Source organism: Neophocaena asiaeorientalis, unplaced genomic scaffold, assembly GCF_003031525.2.
Source record: "Neophocaena asiaeorientalis asiaeorientalis breed wild unplaced genomic scaffold, Neophocaena_asiaeorientalis_V1.1 scaffold298, whole genome shotgun sequence".
In the NCBI taxonomy this organism is placed as follows: Eukaryota; Metazoa; Chordata; class Mammalia; order Artiodactyla; family Phocoenidae; genus Neophocaena; species Neophocaena asiaeorientalis.
In genome coordinates, this window is record NW_020171997.1 from 131,386 (window position 1) to 147,533 (window position 16,148).

At 38.6% G+C, this 16,148-nt stretch overlaps 1 protein-coding gene across 1 annotated transcript in view; it reads right to left on the minus strand.

Moving 5' to 3' along the window:
• The window catches only part of CEP152 (centrosomal protein 152), a 94,351-nt gene that overhangs the window by 31,337 nt on the left and 46,866 nt on the right, over window positions 1-16,148 (minus strand). Inside the window, exons 13-17 of the mRNA XM_024748804.1 lie at window positions 13,762-13,957; window positions 8,035-8,157; window positions 7,296-7,405; window positions 6,418-6,546; window positions 6,159-6,294 (exon numbers count right to left, since the gene is read on the minus strand). Of these exons, the coding sequence (XP_024604572.1) occupies window positions 6,159-6,294; window positions 6,418-6,546; window positions 7,296-7,405; window positions 8,035-8,157; window positions 13,762-13,957 (694 nt within the window). The remainder of the gene's footprint in view (window positions 1-6,158; window positions 6,295-6,417; window positions 6,547-7,295; window positions 7,406-8,034; window positions 8,158-13,761; window positions 13,958-16,148) is intronic.

Sequence of the window (16,148 nt, forward strand, 5' to 3'; positions counted from 1 at the left end):
CTATGCTTTATGCTTTCCTGACAAAACACAAAAACATTAGCTCTCTCTCTCACTCCCCTGGTAAATAACTGGTTAGCAAATCCAACTAAAAAACAATTTGCAGCAATGTAAAAATAGGGGATTTGTTTTGCGTCATCCATATTTTTTAAAAATAAGTTTATTTATTTATTTTTGGCTGCGTTGGGTCTTCGTTGCTGCACACAGGCTTTCTCTAGTTGCAGTGGGTGGGGGCTACTCTTCATTGCGGTGCACAGGCTTCTCATTGCGGTGGCTTCTCTTGTTGCGGAGCATGGCCTCTAGGTGTGTGGGCTTCAGTAGTTGTGGCACATGGGTTCAGTAGTTGTGGCTCGCAGTCTCAGTAGTTGTGGCTCGTGTGCTCTGGAGCACAGACTCAGTAGTTGTGGCACATAGGCTTAGTTGCTCCATGGCATGTGGGATCTTCCTGGACCAGGGCTTGAACCTGTGTCCCCTGCATTGGCAGGCAGATTCTTAACCACTGCACCACCAGGGAAGCCCCATTCATATTTTTTTATAGATATTTGGCTAGATATATTCCATAATATATACTTTTATGTTAAAAAATGACTAGTAAAAGAATTTCAGGTGCCAGCACTAGATTGATGAGATTTGGGGGAGAGGAGAGGAGATGAGTAGTAGGGAGGTCAAAAGACAGGACAATGGTGTATGATTCCATCTTGAGATAGCTCCAACCCTGATTAACAGCAATCTTGGGGTCAGAAGAACCTAGTTTGAGAACTTATTGCACTTTCAACTAGGTTTTTAAGATCGTAATTTGGTTCTTAATTTTCTTGGAAACTATGAGCATTTTCTAATCTCACTTGCTACTTAGGAAATAGAAGTAAAGTTTTGTGCTTCTAAGCCTACCCAGTCATTACTTCTTTCTACTGATCCACAGTGTACGTTAATTATTTGTTAATTATATTGGTCTAGAGTTATCAGAATCATTTCACAATGTGAAATTTGATCACCGTTTCATTTTTGAGGAATCAGAAAACGTCCTCCTCAAAACCCATTATAGGGACTACCCTGGTGGCCCAGTGGTTAAGAATCCACCTGCTAATGCAGGGGACATGCATTTGATCCTTGGTCCAGGAAGATCCCACATGCCACGGAGCCACTAATCCCGTGTGCCACAACTACTGAGCCTGCACTCTAGAGCCCGTGCTCCACAACAAGAGAAGCCACCGCAATGAGAAGCCCACGCACCGTAACGAAGAGTAGCCCCCGTTCAACACAACTAGAGAAAGCCAGCATGCAGCAACGAAGGCTCAACACAACCAAAAATAAAATATTTTTTTAATTCTTAAAAAAAACAACAACATTATATCCTGAATTGGGCTGAAGAGTCAAGAGGTAGGAAGTTTTAAAAAATAAAATGGGTGTGAGTAAGCTGCTAATAGGCCAATTCTGAGAAGTAAAATGAGTGATTATGTATGTACCTGGCAATTAAAAATAATGTCAGTTCAAGAAGAGCTGTCTCTCAACAGTTAATACTACATTTTTTTTAAACATGATGACAAGAAATTTTTTTTTTTTTTTTTTTTTTTGCGGTACACGGGCCTCTCACTGTTGTGGCCTCTCCCGTTGCGGAGCACAGGCTCCGGACGCGCAGGCTCAGCGGCCATGGCTCACGGGCCCAGCCGCTCCGCGGCATGTGGGATCCTCCCAGACCGGGGCACGAACCCATGTCCCCTGCATCAGTAGGCGGACTCTCAACCACTGCGCCACCAGGGAAGCCCTAGAAAGAAATTTTAACCCACACCTCTTTCTGTTCCTTAACCCAGTGTGCTTTGGCTAACATCACTTCATTTTCAAACTGCTGTTTAATATCATTTTCTTGTTCTTTCAGCCACTTGTCCTTTTCCATCATAAGCGTATCTTGGTACTTTTCTTCAAGTTCCACATGCAGTTTCCTTACATACTCTTCTCTTTCCTCCAATAGCTGTCTCTTTAAAGAAAATTCAAATAAATATCTCATATGACACTAATATTCTCCAAGTCAAGCTTATGAAATAATAGTTATATGCATGTAATAGACAACAGCAACAGAGACAAGTGATCTTCCTATATGCTAACTCAATCAGTTGAATAAACTGTCTTGTAAAAACCTGCCTACATCTCAAATATTTGGACAAAAAATTTACAGATGGTTGTATTAAATGAAAAGGCATCTAATACAATAAATACATTCCCACAGGACCAAATACTATTTTTAAAGGTGAAACTGACATTTATGTTTACACCCCACACATAATGAGACGCATAATGTATCACAGCCCAGAAAAATTTGTATTTCTGAAAAACCTGTATTCAGAGATAGGCCAAAAATTACTGTTCTATCCTAAAAGCTATGCATCCTTCAATAAAACCCAGACTGGTATTAAATTTTTTTATCAAAACTAGCTGAAGCATTATCAAATAAGAACATTCAAGTGTCAGTTAAAATTTAACAATTGGAACTATTCATATAATATTCCCTATTTATTCTAGGAACCCAGTTGATCTGAAAACTCTAATAAACCTCTACTCAGGGATCAAAATTATCTATGAGAGTTTCTGTTTGAAAAATTTTTGAAATGGTTTTCTGGAGGTCCTACCAAGATGCTATGAGAAGAAACACAGTGAAGCCCACAAACTACAATACCAAGGAAGTATACCTCACATAACTAATGCTACATGGCAACCGAGCTTTTGCTCTGTGTCTCTTTGGCATTATTTCTGATTCCTGACTATCTGGTTGTCTGGATTTTTTTCCAGTTCATAGCTGACCTGGATTATTTCTGTCTTAATTGCTATCTTAGTCTTCTCTACCACTGGCACATGCCAAGAAGATAATATCCATGTTTGTTCAGTGTTGCATGATTTTGGAAAACCTCCGGTGACTGAGGGACCCATTTCTTCAGTCAGGTCATGGGGAGTGCAGTTGTACTAAGATTATAGGACAGGCTCATCCACATGGCTGGGAAAGTTGTCCACTGTCACATCAAACATCATATATCACTATTATTATTTTTGTTTGACTGTAGAAGTAATCCCCAAACTGTCTTATCTGTGTATGTCTATCCTTTAGGAGTTGTTTCCATATGTATCTGCATTTCCTTTTGACCCGAAGAAGAAAACTGCTACCAATTTTCCGTGTGTTTGTATGTTTGTGAGTATATTAGTTAGCGTAACTACATAGTAAACCAGACCATACAGAGACTCAGAACAACGAACACCTATTATTTCTCATGATTCTGTGGATCAGCTGGGCAGTGGTTCTGGTCTGAGTCCACTCAGCTGATTTCTGCAGACAACTGAGGCTACAATGGTCTAAGATGGTGAAACTCATATGTCTGGTGGTTAGTTCAATGTCTGCCAGGATGATGCAGTGACTTGGTCACATGTGTCATCATCTAGCAGGTTATCCCTGATCCTTCACATGGTGCTTGGTCAAAGGGTTCCTAAGAGTATCACGCTTACAAGGACCAATGCATAAAAGCTTTCTAAGTGTCTTTTTACATAATGTTAACTAATATCCCATTAGCCAAAGTCAGTCATTTGGCCAAGGTCAGAGTCAACGGATGAGAAACAGACTATCTGTAACTGAGAATAGCTACAAAGCCACATTGCAAAGAGACACGCATTCAGGGATAGGAAGAATATGTGGCCATTTTTGCAATCCACCACAGTGAGGAAAACTTTGCTTCCCGCTCTTTACAGAAGAAAAGCAATAAATTTATTGGTCATAGGAATCCGCCATTTGAACATATTACAGGAATATCTAATTCAAAAAGTTTTTATCACACGAGGGAAGGAAATATTTGGATAGTTTTAAAATGTTTAAACTTGTTTTGCATGCCTCAGACAGTCAAAAAACTCTAACTTCTAAGGACTGACTTACCGTGATTACAATTGTATAAATGAGCCTTAGTGTGTGTAGGAATGGCATTATGAATAGGAATATCGATCATCTTTGCTTTGTCTACAGATTCACAGCCTCTACTGATTACTACCCAGTTTGAAGGGTCCTTTGTTTATGACTTTATTCCCCCTTCTCCGAACAAGCCAGGTTAACATGTGAGGAAAGTCTGTGTTAAAATCTTTGCAATTTGGAATTGAACTTGTACTTAACCTGCAGCCTGTCTCAACAAGTGTTTCAGAAAAGAGCACATATGAAACAGGAAAATACAACCAGGGACTCTCGGCATTGCCTGTCTTATACAGTCTGTATCCAAAGCTCCAGACCTGAAGATCAGCTGCAGGGAAAATGGCTTACATCTTGCAGAGAAGGACTACCCTAACAGTTCCCTAGCTTGCTCGAGTTTAGTAAGCTTATGAAGACTATTAAGCTATGTAAAGAGCTTGTATAAATCTAAATAAAAAACTAAAGAATTCCCAGAGAAGGAAGAAATTAAATTTTTAATGCTTTAAGTACACTGGCCCTTTAAGTGGGGGGATGGGTATAACTACAAGGGAGTTTTTTAGGGTGATGAAACTATTCTGTTTCAATCCATACATGGGTTAAAAATTTATAAAACTGGACACCAAATGAAAAAGAGTCAATTTTACTGTATGGCAATTTAAAAATTAAAAAAAAAAATTTAACCAGTAAGTGTTTTTGGAAAAGGGCCAAATAGCAGTTTTAACTTTCCTTCTTGCCCCAGTGCACAAGCATTCATGAGCCAAAGTATCAGTCAGTAGCAGCTATTAACTGCAACTGACCAATTACGTGAGATTCAATTTTACAGCCAAATTGATTCTTTTAAAAGTACCAGGAAATATATTCCTGAAAAGAATGACCTCTTTGAGAGAACTGCTCTTATGTTCTTGCCAATTTATATATTTAAAGAAAGAAAGAAAAGAATCACACTAGATCTTCTCCCTATTTTAATTTTTTTAAACATTACTGAGCTAAGTCTTTAATTTCTAGGTAATTTAAGATCCCTTCTAACTTTCATACTGCTGGCACTAACTAAAACAGCTCCCCTTAGCTCTTTTTCCACTAGATGGTATGTATACATGGCATGTTTTTCTACCATATTAATCTATTCAAAAATAATCAAAATGTTAAGTGACCTGGATTCCTCACTGCTCTTTAAGTCTGTGGTAGCAACAGTCAGCTTCACTATAACTTACTCAGAAACACTGTATATAGAACATTTACTAGAGCCTTTAAAAATATTGTCTAATCTTGATGCAGGTGGCTTTCAAATTGTGGTCTGCAGGCTGGTCTCAAGGGGAAGGGAGAGGCAGACGTGTGTCTGGATGAGGCTTGAGCCAGGACGAGGAAGAAGACAGGAGGGGCAACTGTTTACGTGTGATTTCACTCCTGGTCACTCACCAAGGGCAACCTGGAAGATTCAGGCAGGAGTAGAGAGGATACTGCAGCCCCTCCAGCTTCCCGGGACGATGAGAACTCCCTGGAAAGAGGTCACACTCACACCGACCTTCCTCTCTACAGCTCCACAACCCCACCTTCCCTATCATGAGACCCAAGTTCAAACTCCTGCCCTTTTCCCCAGAATAAAAGGACGCTTAAGTCCTGACAGAAATGGGTCAGAGGAAAACATCCATGCAGTGCACACAGGACTGTATAGAATCACTTGGGCAGCAAACAAACATGCAAAACGAGGATCCCTGGGTTTCAGACTCACAGTACTCGGGTCCACCTTGTTGGTTTTGTTTGTTTGTTTGTTTGTTTTGCGGTATGCGGGCCTCTCACTGCTGTGGCCTCTCCCGTTGCGGAGCACGGGCTCCAGACGCGCAGGCTCAGCGGCCATGGCTCACGGGCCCAGCCGCTCTGCGGCATGTGGGATCTTCCCGGACCGGGGCACGAACCCGCGTCCCCTGCATCGGCAGGCGGACTCTCAACCACTGCGCCACCAGGGAAGTCCCACCTTGCTTATTTTTAGAATGCTCTTTTGCCTCTTAGAATAAATCTATAAGGACGAATCACTTTCTCCTATGGGTATGCCATTTTCTGCTAGGGCTTTAATAATCATTTCAATACTTACTGTACTTTGTGAGCTGAATTAGTGTGAAACAGCCAAACGTGAAGACTTCTACAGAAGGCTTCCCTGTTTCACAGGAGAGTGAGTGTACTGGTTTCAGTGAGAAATGAAATGAAGTGAACACAACACAGACTTGTCCTGTACCTTCTTCTCTTGAGCCTGTTGCTCCTTTTCCATGGTCTTCCTGAGAGTTGCTTCTAGATTATCTTTCTCTCTGCACACTTCCAGGTAACATTCCTGCACGGCCGCCATCTCCTTATTCACCTTATCTAAGTCAGACCTTGGACACACAAAACCAGCAACTAAATATAAGGCTGCAGAACAGACAATTTTCCTCTAAACAATGGAATAAGAGAATGTTGTCTCTACAGCTTCAGGGGCAGCTAAACCCTTTCATTCTCACCTAAGTTGCAAGCGAGCTCCCTCATAAACCTCAAAGAGCTGCTGCTTCTCCAAAGCATGCTTTGCTAACAGGCTTTCACGTATTTGGGCTTTCATGGCTTCATGGTGTTGCTGGTAAGTCCTCTCACACCTAGAAACAGACAGCAGACAGCGGAATCTAAGGCAGGGCCAGCACTACCAGAAACACGGAGACGAACTTTTTTCCCTCCCTTCCTTCCCACGCCCTCCTTCTAGTGCAAAGTACAGTTAAGATCAGATTGGTCTTCCCCAACCCAAAGTGGTAATAATTAGCTTTCAATAGATGATCTTATGAGAATCTTCAAAATTTTCTTTCTTCAAATGTTTCTAGAGAAAAATTAGAAACCTGGATGTGAGAAATGCCCCAGTCCTTCAAACAGAGTATAATAGTCTGTGTTGAGGACTTCTGTTTATAAAAAGCCAATTGAAATAATAGAGGGTGTGGTTCCAAAATTCCAAGTTATCTATATTAAACACAAATACTAAAGTAACCAACTCACACGTAAGTTATGTTCCAAAAGTCTGTTTCGAAGTTCATGATTTCCTATTTAGAAGACATATTTCCTCCCACACGTTTCTTCCTTATAAAAAATAGTTAAGCCATTAAGCTCTACTGTTTCAATGAACTACAGTTTGGATGTGTTCTGTAGAACTCAACTCACTACATAACATTATTTCTATGGAAGATGTGTTCCAAATTCTAATTTGAGAAGCCAGGGATTCATCTTCTCCAATTTATGATCTCAATAGGGAGGGTTCACACCATCATTTCTCTCGAATCTTTTCTTGGGGGGCGTTATCAGGAGAGAGAAGGGAAGGAGAGCCCAGAAGACAGACATCAGGCCTCTGTCTAGACCTCACCTATCCACAGCTTCTTGTTTATCACGGTCAAAATCTTGTACCATTTGTCTCATTTGATTGCATAAGTCTTGATTTGTATGTCTCAGATTTTCTTCAGTTTCTTTAAGCTCCTAAATACAAAAGAATAAAGTATTTAGAGGAAATACCCATCATCTTTATTGACTAGTCTAATCTCATTTTCTGATATCCTCTGTGCTTTATCTCTTTCCCTATAACATTATTTGACATAATATCATTTTCATAATTCTATAGAATTCTCTTCATGCCTTGTAAGAGTGTAGATTCATTTATCTGTCAAGTAGCTTTCTGATAGGAGTAAAGGTTAAAATTCTGTATTTATTTTTAAATGTATGAAAACATTCAACCAGAGAAGTATTGGTTAACTGATGCTTTATGATAAATCTTAGAATATGATAATCTTCCCAACTAAATCAATAAGCACGGTTTTACTTTCCGGTCAAGGGCTGCCGAAGGAGGAAAGAATACCTCTATTAGCCATGCCATTAGAGAAATACTGAATTCCTAGACAATTAGAGGAATTCCAGAAAACTGAAATTATACTAACTTACCTTCCGATGAAAATACTACCCCATGACCAGCAGTAAAAGGAAATAACTGGAATCCTTAATCACCTGCTAATATACTTGTCCACTAACTCATATTGCCTCTGTATTTTTGAAAAGTCCTTTGAATGAGGTCATGAGAATTCTCACAAAATAGAGGAAAGTTTTTTAATCACCTGATTTTGTTGTTGTAAAACCTGAATTTCACTTTTAAGTCGCAGAATATCATCTTTGACAATCATATCGGAAGAGTCAGGCCATACTTGATTAGTTGGTTTTTCTGAGGTATCTGTTTTAGTCTAAATGTTGAAAAGAAGTCAGAAGTTTTTCAGGTTTATAAAAAATTGTAAGCATTAGTTTTGTAATAATTTCATACTTAACAAAGAAATTGCAAAAACAGTACAAATAATTTCCATATACCTTTTATTACTGTCCCCCAATATAACCATGGTACAATTATCAAAACCAGGAAATTAACTAGGATGCAATACTATTACCCAATCCATAGACCTTATACAAAATTTTCCAGTTTTCCTCTAACATCCTTTTCCTGGTTCAGGATACAGTCTACAATTTCACGCTGCCTGCAGTTGTCACGTCTCATTAGTCTCCTCCGATCTAGGACAGTTCTTCAGTCTTTGTCTTTCGAACCCATAACATTTTTGAAGCGTACCTATGCTAATCATTTAGTTTTACGGATGTTACTTCGTTATTAAATTCACGTTATGCATTTTGGGCATGAATGCCACAGAAGTGATGTGTGTGTGTTTTTAGGAGACATATGACATCAATATGTCTCATCACTGGTGATGATCAGCTGATGAAGGTCGAAGGTTCTGTCTGCAGGCATCTCCATTGTAAAGTTACTGTTTTGCAATTAATAGGAAGTATTCATATCTTATGGGGAGACATTTGAGGCTATGCAAACATTCTATTTCTCATCATACTCTCGCCCACTAGGTTTAGCATCTATTCTATTTCTGTATTTAATCAGTGTTAACTCATACATTTTATTCAATAGGTACACAATGATGATAGACTTTGGTAAATTGTTTCCAGAAAGTTCATACAAATGTATCCTGTCAGGTGGTGCAAGAGTCTGTCCGGCTCTCTTTACCTCCAATGGCTGTGACTGTCTTTGAATGATTATTGTGTTTGATGGGGAAAAGGGTCTCCAACAATTTTTTCATTTGCATTTGTGGAACCTCTTACATGCCTTCATTGTTCATTTGTTTTTCATCTTTCCATATATATAACTTTGCATTTTCCTCTTACCATCTAATTGTTTTATCCATTTTTATAAGTTTCTTGTTCATTGAAGAGGTCAAAGATTTTTTTTTTTAATATCTACTCTATTTGACCTGTTGGTTTTATATTTACCTGAACTCTGAGCTCTCTTCTTCAATGTTTAAAAAATATTCTGTACCAAGGTTCAATCTACTCATTGGGGGAAAGGGAGGTATGTGTATCTCATTCCTACATGGGGTGACAGAAGGCTTTGGCTCAGTCTTCCAATTCAGTCTTCACTTCCTTCAGAGAAGGAAGTTGCACTTTCCTCGGTTCACCTGCCATCATTTCCTAGAAGCCACTGCTCCTACCCCAGTCAGAAGAGAGAGGAGCTAAGAATACCTACCCTGTTAGCTTTGCTCCAGACTTGGGGATATTAATGAGACTTTAAAGGATTTTACTGACTCATTAGAATGGCTTTCATTTTTTTTTTTAACTTAGCCTCTACTTTTTAAAGTTTACAATATTCATTTGTGCTTCCTTCCCCACTGGTGAGTTTCTATTACTAAGAATGAAAGTAACATCATACTGATACACTGAAAAAATAATCTTCATGGCTAGCTATTACACTCAATTTTGACATTTTTTCACACTGCAGGCACACAGGGACTTGGTACTTGCAGTACTTGTTGGCACAAAACTCTTACGAAGATCTTTCAAAAGAGAAGGACAATTTGAACGCTGCAACGAAACCTCTCTCCAAAGCTGGTATACTGAAGACATTATCTTCAAGAAAACAAGAAATGTAATACACCAGCTCTCATACTATCTTCCTAACTTCTATGTCTCAAAAAATTCTAGCTAGGACCCTTCTGAGTTAGGTACTGAACACTGCCTATCAAGTCCCTTGGAATTAGAGTATGGCTTTAACCACAGCTTGTGGTAAGGTAACGGATCTCTATTAAGTATCAGACACAGAAAAGCCTCTGTGTTTTATTTCTTAAGCTTACAAAAAATTCAGTGTAGATGTGGTCCCTGACTGATAGTAAGCCAGTCTGGTTTTCCTAAGGCCTTTGCCACATTCTGCCTTAACGGCCCAGTTGTTCAACTGGAATGAACAGCATAGTATTTGATCCACCCCCAATCACTGTATAGTGCTATATATGGGCAGACTCCTCACTTTCACCACATATTATCCTGGAAATGTCATAAAACAGCACTACTATGAATAGTCACATGACATGAAAGCAAAAAAACGGACTCTCTGTAATAACTTTAAATTGTTTTATATAAGATGGATAGAAACAGATATAAAATGTACTATAAGGTATGTATAAAGCAATAAATACATCAATACCTTTAAAACATTTATGAAAGAATCATGCCAAATAAGATTACATGGTAAATATTTTTGCTGCCCTTCTTAACACATAGAAAGGCTTTAGGATTTTGATGGCCTAGTTCTCTTTAAAAAGGCATCCAGGGAAGTTTAAATTAATGTGTTTTTTCTCTTAACATCCCTGTAGCAAGCACAGAAGTTCAACATCATTTCATTAAGCTCGGGACTTGATGCTAGCCATGATCATTCTTCTAAAAATCGATATTGAGACAGTGAATGATTTTCGCCTCATTAAAGATTTCAGAAAGACTGAGTTTATATAATATAAACTTCTAGCTTATTTGCTCCATCTTTTTACATACTTCTGCTGAAGGCCGAAATATCCCTTTCCGCCTTCTCGCCTGGATTTATCCTTCAGGACAGAGGTCAAATGTTCCCTCCTCACAGACTTCACTAGGGCTACCTTACCACCTCAGCCCCACGCCCAAGCCCAGTTAGTTACTCCTTCTCAACAGCACTTTGTAATTAGCATAATTCTTATTACACAAAGTTATAACATGTCCATCTCCTTACAGATCTGTAGTACTGACTGTGGTAGCCACTAAGCACACATCGTTGTTGGGTACTTGAAATGTGACTTGTCCAAATAGAAATGTGCGATAAGGAGAAAATACGTGCCAGATTTCAAGGACTTAGCACATGCATAAAATATAAAAACCATCTCATTAATAATTTTATACTGATCACATACTGAGAAGATAATATTCTGTATATACTAGGTTAAATAAAATATATTATTTAAATCAATTTCACCTATTTTAATGGGACTACTAGATATTTTAAGTTACATATGTGGCATCATTATATTTCCATTGGATAGTGAGGTTCTAGATTCTAAGTTCTTTCATGGAATGGCCATTGTTTCTTCTTTTTTTTTTTTGGCCATTGTTTTCTTTCATCACTGAATCCCACAAGACCTTGCACAGAGTAGCTTAAAAAAAAAAAAAAAAAAAAAAGAAAAACTAAAAAAATTTCTTTTCAAAAAAAAAAAAAAGCTTAAACTGAATGATTTGCTTTTCCTCCACATACACCCCCAACCCTGCTTTCCGACTTTACAGACTAAATAGAAAGCTCCATTAGAAAAGATGTGGGAAACAGGAGGCAAAGGCCAAGTTTGATGGTGGCCATTTGCTAATTAGATGACTGTGAACTTGAGTGCTTATTTCAAGACAACCTGTTGATTAAATTACCACTTCCTCTCCCTCTTCCCCATCTAGGAAGTGGGTCAACATGTGTAGAAATTCAGAAAATATCTACTGAGAAAACACGTAGAGAATTATCAAGACAATACTCCCAAGAGGTTCCTATATAGTAAGGTGACACAGAACCACCATAACCAGCAAGTGCTGAAGTCACCCTTTAAGAAAAACCAAATGCAGACTGCTGAGAAATCACTATGGCAAAAGGCTAGCTGGGCAAAAAGAGTATTGAAAGATGAGACAGTTCCCTTCGCTCCACTGATGAAACAGCCTATAGAGTATGGAGGCAAAGGGAAAGGCTAAAAACAACACAAGGAATAGCCACCAGCAATTGCCACACGTGTGAAAGTGTATCTGTACAGCAAACGCCACTAGTGATTTCAATATAGAACAAAGAGAGCACCAAGATACCTAAGCTAAGGTTCAGACTCAAAATCAGGTTCCTACTCTTAGCACACTCTCACCAAAATGCTTATTAAACTGATCAACTCTAATCTAATGCAAGTTTTCATTCCCATCCTTTATAAGAAACATGGAAAAAGCTAAAACAGCTTGATTTCAAGATGTTAAATGTGCTGGGGGAAAGCACATTCTCCCATTTCTCATTTGGTTATTAACAATGAAATCAATGTGCTCATCAAATGTAGTTACTCAGAAGAAAGAACCGAACCAGGCAGGGCTTTCACGGTGAAAACACGCTATTATTTCTGGAAAGCAAACTAGGCATGATTAAAATTCCAGGGGCTTCCCTGGTGGCGCAGTGGTTGAGAGTCCGCCTGCCGATGCAGGGGACACGGGTCCGTGCCCCAGTCCAGGAAGATCCCACATACTGCGGAGCGGCTGGGCCCGTGAGCCATGGCCGCTGAGCCTGCGCGTCCGGAGCCTGTGCTCCGCAATGGGAGAGGCCACAACAGTGAGAGGCCCGCGTACTGCCAAAAACAAACAAACAAACAAAATTCCATAATAATAAACACCACAGAATATCTTGCACACTTTGCTTTAATAGGACTGTTTTAATGAATACAACTCCTAGTTTAAGGATCAGGAGATAAAACAGTACCAAAGTAGGAAGTAAGATATCATTTCCATCCAGGAGAAAAAGGAATATACTACCTACATTCATTTTTCACCTTCCCTTTCCTCTTTGTTTCTAGTTCTTTCATGTATTACTTTCTACTGGGAATAGAAATGAGTTGGGATTTAGAAATAGGGAAGGGTGAAAAAGTCAGCTGTTGAAGGAGGGCAACCCTAAAGATCTCTGACAGCACGATCTTGGAGAAATAACCTTGACCTATTAATTAGTCCAGTATTTTAGTTTCAATTTGCCCAAAGACTGACTCTCACCTCAGAAGGGTCACAAATTCCTCCAGCTTCATTTTCCTCATCTGTAAAACAAGGATGCTAACTGAAGGATATAAAGGTGGATTTCAAGGACTCTGACGTACCTGATTCCATACCTTTCCCACCTGTAACACCACCTCCATAAAATTAATTTTTTTTAATATAGAATGACTATTATTTTAAGAACAGGGGCCAGAGAAATCTCAGACAAAATGCTAGAGGATTTCACTGTGGAGAATTTAACTAGATTTTAAAGCACTGTTGGTACAAGCCAATCTTGAGGAAATGCAGACACCTTGGTTATGTAGAATGCTTCCTTGGATTTGTGGTTAAGGAATTTTACCTAACTGGCCTCTCATTTACTAGGTGCCAAGAGTAACCAGAAAGTATATTCCTTTAAGTGGCATTTCTTTCTTCAAACTTTACTTATAAAAAAGTCAAATGGGGAATCCCCTGGCGGCCCGGTGGTTAGGACTCCGAGCTACCACTGCAGGGGTCGCAGATTCGGTCCCTGGTAGGGGAACTCAGATCCCACAGGCTGCGTGGCGCGACCAAAAATAAAATAAAAGTCATTTGTAAAATAAAGAAAGAAAGAAAACATTCTGCCTTAAAAAAAAAAAGTCAAATGAATCCCTGAAAGACAAAAGTTTAATTTAAATGCGAAAACTGTAAGTGTTTTCTTTATTAAATCATGAAAAACGGCTTTTTATAAACTTTATAAATTTTATAAACTCTACCTCGATGCTTTTTTCATTCTTCTCCACTTGGAGATCTTCGATTTTCTTATGACAGTCTTTGAGATTGTTTTGTAACTGAGACACCAGATGACGCTTCATGGAGTTGCTACCCAGCAAACGCTGCACCTCTGCTTTCAGCTTCAGAATGACCTCATCTTTGGAAAGCTCTTCAGCTGGGTCTTCCTGCTGTACAACACTAACGGAAAAATTATCATATCTAAGGTTAAATCAAGTAACAAATCAAGCACGGCTATTCCTTAAAAGCAACTAGCTGCAGTGGTAACCATGTTTTGTAACCCATACAACTATATACTGGTATTTCAAAAACAATTTTAAGTTTTGTCATACACAGGATATTGCCTTTGACACATCCCCATATACAGAAATAAGTTCATTCACAGGAAGACCCTTCTTAAGCTTAGTCCTGCTGCCTCACTGAAAGTTCAGCCATACGAACTTCAGTATGACATGCATTTTTATTTTTGGTAAATTGCATGCTATATATACATGTCCTTCATTACTCCAAGAGAAACAAAGTGAAAATAAAGGATGAAATGAAGAGTAAAACACTAGTCATCCTAACCAACAATTCCTGTATCTCTTCTACTAAAACACAAGTGTAGGTGGATATCTGAGCAACTGAAAAAATAACAAAAAGAAATGCCATGCTAACTTAATCCCCACTTTAGTTTGTCAATACATTCAAAAATTGGAATGAGTATTTCTGTTCCTCACCATAATGGATTAAAAGGAACGGATTTATCTTCCTGTCTTAAAAAAACTAGAAAACCAAATAAAACATATGAAATGGTGGTGTTCAATCATTAGACAACATGCAGCACATCAGAGTGATCCCTGAAAAAAGGAAAACAAACAAGGTAAGCCCTATAATTGCTACAGCTTTCTGCCTGGAGAATTTCCAGCCTGTAGCACAGAAAGAAGAAACCCAGAGTCCAGCAATCTCACCGAGTTGCAGAATTCAGTATGGGGAAACCAAGATGGCTAGAATCTGAGGAGAGAAATACTGTGGGAGAGGTAGCTACACAGAAAGAGAGCTCTGGAGATCTGTGGATACAAGTGAGAAAGTTACCTCAAGACCAGGGAAAAAAACCACAGGAAAATGAACCATAGTGGAAAGACTTCCTAATTCACAGAGCATCAAATAGTGCCTTAGTAATAAGGGCAAATTAGCCCCAGATTAAAGGCTGCTCTAAATCTGATCTAACAAAGCCTACAAAGAAGTCTTGAAAGGATCAAATGAATTCCAGATAACTTAAGTGTGTCACAGAAAAAGGATAACAATATTTTTTTAAATAAAGTCCAAAATCTAAAGCATAAAATTCAAAATGTCCAGCATCCAATCAAAATTTACCAAGCATGCAAATAAAGAAAGAAAGGAAATACAAACCATAACCAGGAGAAACTGACCCGAATGACACAGGTAGTACAATTAAGTATATTCCATACGTTCAAGAAGGTAGAGAAAAAAACATGAAAACAATGAGGAGAGAAATAGTAGACTTTATGCCCCAGATTGGACTTAGAGACAACAAATTAAAACATCTGAAAAAATATACATACTGAATGAGATTAACAGCATATTTAATATGGCAGAAGTAAAGATCCACAGACGTAAAGACACAGCAAATTTAAACACAGAGAGAAAAAAGACCAGAAGCACACAGAGCATATTAAGTTTTCTAACCTAACTATAGTTAGGTCCCAGAAGAAAAGTGGGGAGGAGACAGAAAAAATATTTGAAAACATAACTAAAATTTTTCTACTACCTGAAAATTAAAACCCCATAAAGCCTAGAAGCTCAATAAACCTCAAGCACAAAAAACATGAAGAAAACCACCACAAACTACATCAACATCACATTGCTAAAACCAATGATAAAGAGAGAGTGCAGGAAGATTCCTGGGGAGGGGAGGACCAGAGAAAGGAATAGTGGATTCTGTGTATAAACAGCCTCAGTGTAAGCCCTAAACTATGCATGCATAGAACAGACCCTCAAACCAGCAAAGATTTGGAAATTTAACTGAAATCTGAACCACACACACAAGTCTCACACTGACTAACCCTTGAGAGGTGCATACACAGAACAGATTCAAACCAATGTGGCAAAGGCTTGGAAAAATGAACTAAGATTTGAAACACCTATGCAAATTTCTATACAACATAAAAATCACAATGTCTACTATACAATCTAAAATTACTCAACATAAAACTAACATGGAAAGCCCAAATGCTGGAACTATCACAAAGAGTTTTAAAAATTTAAAGCAGCTAATAGCTATGCTTTATGAGTAAAGGAAACATATTTGAAATGAACGAAAAGATAGGAATTCTCAACAGAGAAATAAAAACTTTAGAAGAACCAGATG